Below are 13,715 nucleotides of genomic sequence, written 5' to 3'. Positions count from 1 at the left end.
AAAAAAAAAAAAAAAAAAAAAAAAAAAAAAAAAACAACAACAACAACCACCACCAAAGGAATCAAGCATAAGCAAGACCTACTGAATTACTCCACGGGCCTTGAATTATTTGAAAGGAAGTGCTATTAGTACAGAAGCCAGCTGTTTAACTATTGGAATTCTGTAACTTGGCCCGCTTTCAGTGAACTTCAGAACAGTATCACTAAACTTCATATCTGTTTGTAACAGAAGAAACATTCACATATTTGGTACAGTAGATTAAATGAGAGCCAAAAATTCTATTAAGTAAACTTTGACCTACATGATATGAAACCTCTTTTGAGCTAACAACTGACTAAAAAGGAAAGAAACCTCCAAGGACATCAGTGTACGTCAGTGAAAAGGAATGCCTAGGACTGTTATATGTCCACAGAGAGCACTTTGAAGGTTGAGTAAATACCAGGAACTTTTTGATAACAGCTGGGAGGCAGCACTGAAACTGTGTCAGAATGAAGAGAAAGATCTATATGGGTGCTCAGTATACTGACATAGCAGGATCAGTCAGTATTTTAAGGTCATATCATCAAAAAATTAACAAACAGAAAACTAATATTAAATATATAGGACTACCAGCCATTTATTTTCTCATATGAATTTCAGTCTAGAAATTAAGTTAACTGCTTACTTAAATCAGTCCCTATGTAGGCAAGTGCTCAGGCATGTGCTTAGTGCTGAATACAGGTTTTAGTCTCATTAACTGCAAATAAGCTTGACTATTTACTTAGATTTAAGTGCRTATTTTACTACCTTGATTAACTGGACCTATCAGACCTGATTCTGTGTCCTTCAGAAGATGGGCAAAGTACTGATACTATCTGCAGAAGTGATAGTATCTCCTTGTAATACTTTATTGCATCTTCCTCTGTGATAACATGTCATTTGATTACTGTGCACTTAGCAGGACAGTAGCAATTTAAAATTTGTTRATTTTAAATTAATTTAGATGTCAGATGTTTCTCAAAAGTAGAATTTAGAATTATAATTCTAAAGAATTATAAGAATAGCCATTTTTCCTGTTCTTTTCTGCTTCTTTGCTTTGTTTATTTTACAGCACTTCAGGTAATATGAATTTCTATTTCATAAGAACTTCAAGCTTACTTAATTTGCTTTTTGCTTTCTTTTCTTTGAAAGACTTTGGGAAAACTCTTTTTTTAGAGAAAAGTTCAATAATGGCATTAGACAAATACTAACTTTTTTTTAATGAAGAATGAGAATTTAGTATGCCATGTAACACATGAATAAATCAGTCTACAAATAAATGTCAAGTTTCATCATTGATCACAGCACTGATGTGTCAGTGATTCCATTCCAAACTCATTATATGCTTCTCAGAGGTTTTTAAAAGAGCTACAAGGTGTTGCATCCTGCTTTCTAGATTTATTATTCTATCAGGAAAAAAAATAGCTTGCATATAGCTTTGATTTGTCTATAGTAAAAATAATTTTGAAGTATACTGAGATTTTCAGTTGAAAGATCCCAAAATTCAGGATTCATATGTACTTATGCATATGATRGCGCAGGAGGAATGCTGTAACTAATAAACAAATTGGGCTTGACAATGCTTTGTTGGTACTGGAATTATTATATCAACTGTGTATATAGTTAAATTCAGATACCAAGCAGTAAAATGTCTTGCATTTGATCACACAATAAGTGAGTAGCTAAGATGAGAATAAAACCTAGAACTTACAACTCCATTCTGTCATAAAAAAGAAGTCTAATTCCCTGTGTGATACACTGTGATGATCTCATACACACAAATGTATGAGTGATGTTATTAAAAGTTAGAGCTGATAGCTATGGTTCCTTTATTTTAGGTATAGTCAAAGAAAGACCAAACATAATGCTGTGGAAATGGCTATATTTACTAGAAAGTCATAAATTTCATATTAGAAATGATACTGATGTTAGTGTGATATAACCTGTTGGAAAGGAGCGGGTTTTTTCTTGTCTCTGGTAAGAAATAATTCATGAAAGAAAATATCTGATTATATAATGGAGCTAAACTTAAACTGACAAAATGTAAGCAATGTTGCATAAATGCAAGCTTAACACGGACAAAGTGCCAGGAACTATTGATTGTTAAAGGAAGGGAAAGACTTTCCAAAAGATACTCTCAATCCACAAATTCATCTTTGTCTTATTTAATCACGACAGAGCTAAATGTAACCATATTCAATGACAAAAGAGATGGYAAATTTTCGGACCTTTAAAATTGCACTTTTCATTTGACTTTTTCCTTTAAAACTCTTTAATAAGGGATGGATCCTTTCAGAAATGCCAGTAAGTCATTAGTCCTTCTTAGAAGAACACTCTGACCAAAAAATATCACTAAGAAAAATTACTCCAAGAAGCRTTCTGTAGAGCACTTGCCTCCAGTAACTGACTTCAGTAAAGAACAAGAGCATTTGTTTTCCTAAACAATTTTTACAAGAGAAAGATGTTCATAGATCTGCTACTCATGGAAGGAAGATTTCTTCTATCAAGCTCTGTTGTTAATCCATTGAAGTCCTGGCCAAGACATTTCATCTTATTGACTCTAAATTTTCTCACCTACAGATCATACTATCTTTCTCTTCTGAATGCTGTAAGGAGCTATCATTTGTAAGATTTTCAGAAGCGCAAAATAYTACTAGTGCTAAAATTTTCTATTAGCTTGAGAGATGTTTTTTCAAAGATAAATTCTTTTCTGGGTAGAAAGGTTGAAATAAGTCAGTTGAAATTAGTAAATGAACTGTCCATCATTATTGTTACTATTATCAATGGTACCTCAGAGAATCAGCTGAACATCAATACCTGTTAGCTGCTACGAAACACCATTAAAGGAAGATCTTAAATAGAAGCTTCTAGAGTATGCTAGCTCATAAGAAATTGGTAAAATATAGAAAAAAAGGTAGGCTTAACTAATCAACTGTTTGTACCCACAGTTCAGATGAATCTATGAGCAACAGTTACACACACGTATCCAGGAACAGAATTTGCCCTTCTATGTTTTAAATGGGAAGTGAATAAAACAAAATGCAGAAAAGTTCCCAGTATCCAGCACACCAATGTCACTCCACATTTCATCTTAATTGCCAGTTTTAGAAAAGTATTAGGCTAAGAGAATCTGATTAACAGGCTTCAGAATAATCTCCAGGGAAAAGCTTGTAATTTATAATATAACTTAGTGAGTAAAAATAATCTTGATTTTTTTCCTGTACCTTCATATTTATATACTTTTCAGTGATACACAGAACAATGCACACATGCACATACACACAAATCAAAATATTACAGTAATCTAGTCCTGGCTTGATGTTCTGTTTAGTCTTATGAAACAAATAATTTAGCAGAAAATGTACAGTATAGAGGCCCTCAGTGGATTACAATGTACCAAGTAAGCATGTTTTCCTTTAATTTATAGTCCCTGGAAAAAGTTATTTAAAAAGCCAGTTGTCTGAGTTTACAAAGCTCACAGGGATAATTAGTTCTTAGMTGAGTGTACTGCTGGCTAAAATATTATACATATTTTACCACTAGAGGTCTTTGCACTTATGGATGTATGGTGGCCTCAAGGGTTCAGTGAATTTATGTTTTAATCAGGGAATTGCAAACTGTAATGTTGTCCCCTAATGGACAAATGCAGGATGGGTAAATGAATGTCAACCTAGAATCTTCTGCATAAGCATAGTAGGCATGAGTATCCCAGAGAAAAACTGGAATTTTCATCTTTGTTGATGGTCTTATTCCTTAKCTAGCTTGAGCAATTTCTTAAAACTCAGTCTCCTGTCAAACTCTGTGAATARTGGATTTTTAGTCTTAGTGATAAAATTGAAAAGAGAAAAAAAAAAAGAGAGAGAGAGAAATAGTTGAGCTGACTGAATTGAGTTACTTCATTTTTGCTCATGGGACATTTTTCTCTTCTTTTTTCCATATTTTGTAGGTTTCMTCCAATGTGGATCATTCTCTAAATGAAAACATTTAATGTTGAAAATGTCAAAACAAAACATTTAAGCTTTTCAGAGTTTTACTGTTTGAAACCAAATTCTATCTGAATTTAAAAGTAGATGTAGTAAGTCAGCAACTACATTTTTGTGAATTTATTGCTCATTCACTTCTAATGTCATAATAGGGCAACTACACCTCTAACTGTGTTGCATAGAAACTCTAAGCCGAGGAAAGAGTGGCTCTGTAATCCTTGTACGGCAGTGAAAATAACACCTACTAAAGAAATCAAAAAAGACTAAGAAAAACAGAGTATAAGAGTTCTATGGATGAAAATGTCAACATTTATCAGAGCTATATGAGAAACGCAAAACATTCACTAATCAAGTACTTTCTACAGCTGCTCAGTGAAAACACAAAACACAGGAAAGACCATCTAATGGCAGTCTCATTTCCCATTGTGTACAATATAAAATCCTCTGCCTTTATCTGTTCCATGAGTCATCTTCCTACTTCTGCTGCATTTTATTGGCTACTGCATTACTTTATTTCCTGCTTCCTGCTAGTTTTTATCTTGCAGCTCTTATAGCCTGTATAGTGGTAAACAGTATTTATTTCCCCTTTTGAATACATTTTAACTTCACATGGTTGCTCAAGAGAGCCTTCTTTCATTAAAAAAAGACTTGCCTAACAACATTGTCATTATTCAGAAGAGAAATACTACACAGGCACAATCTATGATCTGTATACCAGCTATCTCAGCCAGCTCAACAATCAATTTTCATCCAAAAGTTGAAGAGCAAATTTCCTTTGTTAGACTTCCAAATGCCAGATTTCAGCTGCCTCCCTCCTCCTTTTCAATGCCAAGATAGTTCAAGAAAGTCTTTTAATAATACAGTTCTAAGCAGAAAAGATATGATTTGCTCCAATGCTTAAATAACAATCATCTATAGACAGAGATCAAAACTGGCCATTTCCCGGGCAGTACTTTTGAGAGCCGCAGCTGAAGACAAGGTCTTAAAATAGATACATAGAGGTTGTCTTACAGCTGTCATAGCTGATTCAGATACAATAACTTAATTTTCTATGATTGCTTCTAAGGTCTCTGCATTTTCTTTCTAACATAAAATTGTCTTTTTCTTTTTTCTTCTTTTTTTTTTTTCAATAGGTAAGCCCACAGGGTATGGATCCAGCAGTAGACGCTTACACCACAAGGGAATAGTGGACGAATGCTGCTTCCAAAGCTGTGACCTGCGGAGGTTGGAGATGTATTGTGCTCCAATCAAGCCACCTAAATCTGCACGCTCTGTACGTGCTCAGCGCCACACTGATATGCCAAAAGCACAAAAGGTAGGCCAGGCTGGAAAACAAGCAAACAAACAAAAACAAACAAAAAGCTCCAAAACAAAACACAGCAAAAACTCCTCTGTTTTAGGGAGAATTTTGTCAATGCTGGTAACATAGGCAACAACTGATGTGATCATCTGAACAAACTGAGATTTAGTAGCTCTTTTGAAAAACAGTGGCTGTAGTAGAAAATAAGTAGAAAATTAAGTGTTTATCTCCATCTCACCTCTTAGAACATTAAACAAAAAATTGAATTGCCAAGCTAGTACCTGTGAGACTTCATTCTCTTTCTGAATAATAACTGACAGGTACTTACATTATTCAACCATCAATAGCACCAACAACCTCTTTCAACCAAACACTGACTGATTAACAGTTGATCTATTTAGAACCTCCTCACTCATCTTTCCATGTCAAGAAGAGAAAATGAGTGACCAGGAAGAAAAATACAGCTCTTGTTATTCATGTTTACTGTGTAAATGAACAAATGATTTTTTTTCTTTAGTCATTATTTTGTCTTTTTGTTTTTTTATTTGCCAGAATCAAATTAACTGGAGAGTCAATGCAATCATAACTACTTAGTGTTTAATACGCATATTTTTCATGCACTTCAAATATTCTTTTTTTTTTTTTTTTTTTTTTTTTATAATCCTGGAATTCAGAATCTGATTTTTGTCCATGCTGTGCTAGATACTGCACCTATACGAATTTAAACAAATCTCATCTGCCCTCAATAGAGTTTAGAGTTCAGATAACCTGTCTTTAGGTAGGCTACCAACAGGCTCCCTTCCAACTCTCTCCTGGTTGAGCTCTCAAAATCTGCTTTATGTATTATCTGTCACCTGCTGCAATCTTCAAGTGACATATTTTACTGTTGACAACTCTATCCTACACATATATTGGCCCCCGCTCCTGCAGTTGCCTAAAATCCTGTTATTTTTTTTAATCAGAAATGAAACTGCATGAAAACCTAAGATTTTTCAAGAAGTCAGGAAATCAGCAGTATACATTAATTAATTTCCTTAACATCAGCTTTATAAAAAATAACAATTGTAATAGTCCCAGCATCCATTTCTTTTCCATAAGTCAATCCACAAAAGATTTTCATCTCTTCCTCGCTTTCCATACTTTAAAGAAATGACTGTGTGTTTCTTCCTGGGAAGTACCACCTTAGCAATAAACGTCTCAAAAGATACATACAAAGATGAGTGAAGTCTTCTATACAGAGAGATCAACTATGGACAAGCAAACCCTGGGCTTCTTCCCATCTGGGTACACATACRTTTATGGTTTGCAGGAAAAGAAGAAAATAGGCTTGGCCAGTAACTTCTCTGTTTCTTCCAATATTTGTTGCTAGGGTGATGGGAAAAACCTTTTGTAACTTCCACTAAAAATTCCTACTAGCTCTCTGATAGATCTCCATATCACTTTCCTTGGAGTGCCAAGGAACAACATAATTCTCTAAACAGCTGTCCCCTTCCTAATTCAAGAGAGAGATGAAACGCTCTTCTTACAAACCAGAGGGATCAGAAGAGAAGCCTAGCATCTTTCATTAGCAGCAAAGGAGAGGGTGTTTAATGGAGGATATTATAAGAAAAAAAAATAGAGGAACGAAGTAGTAATCGAGAGAACCCAGCAGGGAAAGAAAGCACCTATGAAAGGAGGAGGAGAAGAGAACAGGTGAAAGGAAGGAAAGTAGAAAAGGGCAGGGATAAGATAATATGAAAAAGAGAGTGAAGAGTGGAGGAAAAAGGAAGGGAATTATATAAGGAGGCTGAGAAGTGAAATATTGAAGAACTGAACGAAACACAKGCAATGTGCCAATGTCACACAGAAAAGACTGAATTTTGAGTTTTAGTTAACCCAATGTAACATATGTTTTCACTGTTCCTTGCATTGAATAACTTTTCCGAAAGCCTAGAACCTAAGGAAAATTTAATTGGAGCACAAATTCAAACTCTTTCAAATCCTAAAATGAAATGCGAAAGTAGAGATATAGGATTTTTCAAAGCTCAGGCAACTTCTGGGTCTTCAGAACATTAGTGAACACTAAATTCAGTTTGTAAATAAAAATTATCAGATAAATGGAAGTAAAATTTCAGATTCTGTGTGACACATGAAAAAGCAGAAGATACTCAAAAAATACTAATGAGTACATATTTTCATTTAATAAATATTTTGTAGTCAGCTGCTTATATCTGAATTAAGAAAAACAATGCTACATTCGAACATTTTATTTTTGATATGCTCCCCCAGTGTGAATGCATTTAGCTAATTCATGGTGTTGATATATTACTCATTTTAATGAAAAAATCAATTATATTAAAGTTTTTTTTTTCAGAGTTGAGCACATTTGCTTTATCTGCTTTAAAACATTTTGCTTCTCTAATCCTATCATTTTCCCCAGAAAGTCAATGGGAATACTTCTGGGCATCATCTGTTCTGTCAGTCTTACCTACGCTTGAGTTTGAAGTACAGTTCTAAGCCAGTTTCACCCACTCAGACTTGAATCTCTCAAAATAATTGCCTCTATATTGCTGGTACGTGAGCCAGTCTCCTCCCTTCCTGCACACCTGAGCTTCTCTGTCTCATAAGCCCATTGGCTTGCACCACTCCTGTCTGAGTGAAAGGTACTACAGCTAATCAAGGAGCCTGCATTCAAATATGAGCTTATCTCCTAAAGTAACCAATACATCCTCAAGTAACCAATAAAGCCTCACTGGTCTTCTGTAGGATTTTCATGGAATTCTCTAGGGCAGATCAGGAAATATTTACAAAGACTCCATCTTTCAGGTACTGCTTGTACCTGCACAAAGTCATAGTTACTTTATAATGGCTCTTACTTGATCATAAAATCTTGCTCATGAAGAAAATCCTGGAAGAATGGGATCTTAGTGCTGACGCAATCCCTTTTCTAGCTTATGATTTATAGATTTTAATATCAATTTATTTTAAAAAGTAAGGGAATGATACAGTCTTTGTTTGCTTTCATAAATAAAGATGCTATTGAACACAGCTTTTGTGGGCAGATGCCAGGATTTCCTGACCAACATAAAAGAACATTACTAAGTGAAAGATTAGGTAACTAATAAAATTGGACAGTTCAATAAAAGATTTGAATGTTTTTGACACTCAGAGTCAGTATAAACATTTTGGAGAAGATAATTTGTTGTTCTTCAGAATAGATAAATTTATCTTCCTCCGCGTGTCTGAGTGAACTTTGTCAATACTAAGCTATTCCTTAATTCTTCTCCCCTTCTTTATTATAACACTTCAGAACTGAATTAGCTTACTAGAAATAGGTCATCACATGGGCTTGCTAAGACAAAAGACTACAACAATAATTACACTTACCAATAAAAACATGTGTTTCAGAGGTCTTCAGACACCCTGTAATAGCTTATGGATAAGGTAGAGTCTTAAATATTGTCATCGCTTCAGTGACGACACTATAGTGAGAAGCCAATGCATATTCATAATTGAGTTTAAATTATCGTATTTATTTACACATAGTTTAGAAGGTAGTTGTGGTTTTTTTATGAGTATCTTACAAGAAAAAATATGTTTTGCTTACTGACTACTGAAACTAGACATAATTAACAAGTCAGTAGAATAAATTTCATATTTATACACCTTTCATTCCCATGATTTCAGCAGCAATTTTATTCAGTGTGTCCATGGGACAGAAAGAGCCAGGCTACAACTCTAATTCAAATTCAGTGCTATAAGGGACAACAGGAACCAGGTTCAGGTTATTATGTTATAGTAAACAGGAAATTTAATTAAATATGAGACAAAGAGAATAAATAGTCTAAATCTGTGGTAGGAAGGTAATGCCAATGTTCAACTGGAGAAATACCTTATGAAAATAAATATTTTACTCAGAAAAAATAATTTTTCATACCTATACCCTCTCTTCCTTCCACAAAAGAAAAATAATGACTGCTAATCCTTATAGGCTTTGACTTGGAAAAAAAATACTCTACAGAACTCTTCTGTAGAGACTTTCATGTAAGGTTCTCAAAGCATAGATATATCYGAGACCCACAGCACCACAATTACTAGACGTTATTCTTATTTAAATAGGAGTTTTAAGGTAGGATTTAGTGAAACATATAAGCTGTTAATCACTCTGAGATTTCATACATAATCTATTTCTTACACCTTTCATACTTCCAGTATAGTTTTTATATGGCATTACCTCACAATCTTTCCAACAGCAAAAACCCTTGATTTGGGTTTTGGTTTAAATGTTATGTAGAAGGTCTACTTTCCAAAGTTCTTGAACAAATTATTCCTCCTATGCACATTTTTGTAGATTGGCAGATCCTCAGTAAACTCCAATGGAGTAGGGTTTTCTGTTGATGTTAATGTTGATTTGTGGTCATTAGTGCACTTCAAACAAGTATTTCTACACTACAGATGCAAACTTGACTGATGAGGGCCAATGATTCATTTAATTAATGTAATTAATTAAATTTTTGTGAATCCAAAAATGGCAATCTGCTGACAGAGGCCAACCTCAAGAGCTAATTTTGGWCCAATTACAGAGACTGCACATGTACAGTCAAGCACAATAGCTAACAAACATTTCCTTCAACAWAAAACCATTATTTTTCCTGTTATAAGATCTTTACTCACAAATAACCATGAAAGGGCAGGTTTAGCTCAGTTGGTTAGAGTGTGGTGCTACTAGAGCCAAGGTCACAGGTTCAATCCCCATATGGGCTGTGCTGAGGGTTGGACTAGATGATCTCCAGGGGTTCCTTCCAACCTTATATTCTATGATTCTATGAAAARTAAAGAAAAGAACTCCACAAAGTCAGGAACATTATACATAACAGCATATTCCCAGACTCACAAGCAAAGAAAAAAAAAAAAGAAGAAGACAATTAGAAACATTCTCTTATTGTCACAGCTGCCATATGCCAGTGAGCACATCCCAACCTTAACTCTATCCTTATGTTGATGCTTAGYTTCCACCACCTCTTTAGTTGTTCTTTTGCCTTCAACTCAGGACAAAATTACTTTAAGCTGGAGCAGCCAAAGAATATACCAAACATGCATAACTGTTTGTACAGGGCAATGACATTGCAGCACAATGCTATCGCTATAGCCTAACCATAACAAATTCTCTRGTGAACAGATGGGATAACTCAGAGCATCTTTCCAGCTGGATTTCAGCACTGTGGGCCTTGAGGAAGTTGTGAATGACAACAGTATACAGTTCCTATTAGCCCTCAGCAGGCAAACTTCTTTCTCAGACATCTACCTAAAGGATACCAAACTCTCATCAAAGAGTGTGTCCTACTGGAAAAGAAGTATCTTCCCCCCTCCCTGAAATATTTTATATTCTTTGAGTCTCAGCAAACCTGTTTGGTTCAGCAAGTCTGTCTGGAATGAAAAAAATGTTTGTAGTATGAGAAGGTTTTTGAGCATAAAAATCATTTTCTCCAATGTGAAACAATAAATACATCCAAGCTGCAGTACATGGAAGTCCACAGTGAAGTGGCACTTCCATTTTTAAATGCTCAGAAGCTAGCATAAAAGAAGAACAAGTCATCTGCTAATATTTGGTGACAACTGGACAGTAATCAGTGAGAAAATGCCAAAGATTTGTAAAAATATTCTTTTTTTCACTAGCCCTCATATGTTGATATAACAACAATCTGAAGAAGAATTTACAGAAAACCAATATAGCTGGCTAAAATTTAGGTAGCCATTTAATTTATGTCTTTTGATTAAAAATATTCTTCATCTGAATGTGATCTAAAATGAAAAATTATTCCCTAAATTAGAATAGGATTTATCTGTATAATCTACATACAGTCAATCTGTGCTCTGTAATACAGTGTCCAGATTCCTCAGCAAAATAGCAGCTGAATAGAAAAATAAAAATGGTACAAAATATATAAGAACGAACTATAGGCAATGGGGTTTCCTCTAATAGGGTTCTTATGGAAAGCTAAGGTGATTAAAACCAACTTTCAGTTTAATATTCCAAAATATCAAGCAAAATTGGTTCAGGCCAACTGTTCTGGATTATTTAGCTATGAGAAATAAAACTGTTTTGCATTCCATTGAAACACTAAGACCAAAGTGATAAAGATTGTTTTTCATTTTTTTCAGTTTATTTAGTTTTCTTAGACATATATTGCTGAATAATTAATTAATCATCCTATACTTAATTATTTGACTAAATTAATGATAATTTTAAGAAGATTTTAAATGATGTTTTGAAATGGAAAAGTCAGAAGTTTCACGTTGCAAATGCTGAAATTAAATGTTTTGGTACTTCCAGACAAAACTATTTTAATTGCAAAATGTCAAAATAAAGCTTTTTAGTTTCTTGCAGTTTTATCTCTTTGGGGGTGAAATTGATCTTCACTAATGTACTTTCAGTCTCCAGAAAACTTCAAATTTCAGGAAAATTAAAATTACTCAAAATTACTTGCTTTGCTTCTGAGTGTGTTAAAAGCTACCAAAATTTAGTGCTTAACCTTTTTATGTGAATCATAATGCTATTCAAAACAGGACCCCAGTTGAACAAACAGTTACAATAATGCCTTAAAGTGGAATTCAATGGAAACAGCTACTTGTAGGTTTAATCAAATAGGTAAACTTTTCAGGGTCAGAATCCAGTGAATATTCTTAGTAGTCTTGCAGCATTTTTATAAGCTATCCTATTTGGAATTGAATGGAATTCATCAGCAAAAAAAAATCATTCTTCAAAGAATAAGGGAAACTTGAACATTTGATTGAATAATCCATCAAACTGGCAGAATCTGTCGTTCATTCATTTAATTATCGCTCACCAATCATGCTTATCCAGTGTGTGTTTGTTAACTTATTTGTTACTTGAATCCTCTACTGAAAGCTTTCAGTTAGAATTCTTAATGTTAAAAAAATGAGTTATTTAGATACATATTAGGTATTTATCTAGCCAGAACTAGTCACTAGGAAGTTCTCAACTTTGTAATATATATCCATTATAAAATTTTCTTTAGTTACCTATATAAGCAAGCAAATTATTAAAGAGGACAGAACTTAATCATTTCTAAATGATTAAGCATTTCTAAAACCAAGAGAGATATCTTTGAATTTTTAGCAAAGAAAACAGGTGTGAAGCCCAAGCATATATTATACACATATACATGCATGTATATATACATATACGTTTGTGCGTGTGTATGTATATATGTTCACATACATATTTTTTAACCAAAGTCTATGTGAATAAATAGAGATCCCATTTTCAAGTTAAAATCTCATTTAATGAGAAAAAAAGTCAGCTAGTAAGGTGGGAGTAAGAAACAGTGAGAAGCTTCCAGTATTTGTACTAGACAGCAAAGCAGAGGTTTCCCATCTATTTTCGCACTATGTTTACAGTTTTAAACTGTGTGAAATAGGAACAAGAAGAGTTCTAGTTTCAGTGTACATGTTTCCATCTATCTTTCTTTCTTTCATTTCTTCTGAGAAATGCTATTAAAAGTCTAATTATCTTTAAATGAATTAAAATTTAACAGTAATTGGGAAAACTGCTGAACCGAAATTTAAAAAGCAGCTATCCTTGCTGTTCAAGGAAGGAAACAGAGCTATTTCCTCAGCACTTTCCAAAAAAGGAAAAACTGACCTTTTGGAATGGAACACTGTCATAGCACAAAATTCAGATCACTTAATACTACAATGCACCACGAAAATTACTGCATGAAAGTGAACTCTTAAAGCTGATTTTAAAATCCAGTAAATAAAGAAGATGCAGAAAGGTATGCATCCTGAGCAAAAGGACCAGAGAAGTAGACATCTTGATCTAATTTCACTCTTCCTTAGATTTCTAGGCTTCATTTTTCTTTTGGTCCCATATGCAGAAATATACATAAATATATACCAACAAAGTAGCAATAGGAAGCAGGTTCTTGCAAAAGGTCAGATGCTAGCCAAAATCTTTTCAAATTTTATCTAACTTTTGAAATTTAAATAAATACTAAATGGGACCAAAAGAAGGAGGGAAATTACCTTAATATTTCTACTTTAGGAAAATACCTTTAAGAAAACTGAAAGAGATTGCATTACTTGTCATTTATTTTTTGTAAGATTGGCAGTATCTTTTCTGATTGGCCCTGTAACAACTCACAGGCCAAAATATGCATAATGGCACTAATCCTAATTTCTATTACCTCTACGCCACATTATGAAAGCCAATGAGGGAAAATTTAGGTGTAACAGATAGCATAATTTGGCCTGTTCACTTCAGAAATTTATTTTTTCCCATTGCTCACTTTCCAGCCTTGTTATTTTGTTACTAACCACACTGCCCGCTGAACTAAAAAGCTTCTCAAATAGACTCTAGAGAGTTCGTAGCTAAGTTATAATGTCTGTTACTACAAACACTAGACTTTTCA

General features: G+C 33.9%; 1 protein-coding gene across 2 annotated transcripts in view; it reads left to right on the top strand.

Annotated features, from left to right (window-relative positions):
* The window catches only part of IGF1 (insulin like growth factor 1), a 73,264-nt gene that overhangs the window by 56,266 nt on the left and 3,283 nt on the right, over positions 1–13,715 (top strand). For both annotated transcript variants that reach the window (XM_085322582.1, XM_085322581.1), the window contains exon 3: positions 5,135–5,316. In XM_085322582.1, coding sequence (XP_085178708.1) covers positions 5,135–5,316 — 182 coding nt within the window. The remainder of the gene's footprint in view (positions 1–5,134; positions 5,317–13,715) is intronic.

Source organism: Rhea americana, unplaced genomic scaffold (assembly GCF_003343005.1).
Source record: "Rhea americana isolate MKP2758 unplaced genomic scaffold, rheAme1 scaffold_79, whole genome shotgun sequence".
NCBI classification, from domain to species: Eukaryota; Metazoa; Chordata; class Aves; order Rheiformes; family Rheidae; genus Rhea; species Rhea americana.
This window is presented reverse-complemented; position numbering and strand designations above follow the sequence as displayed.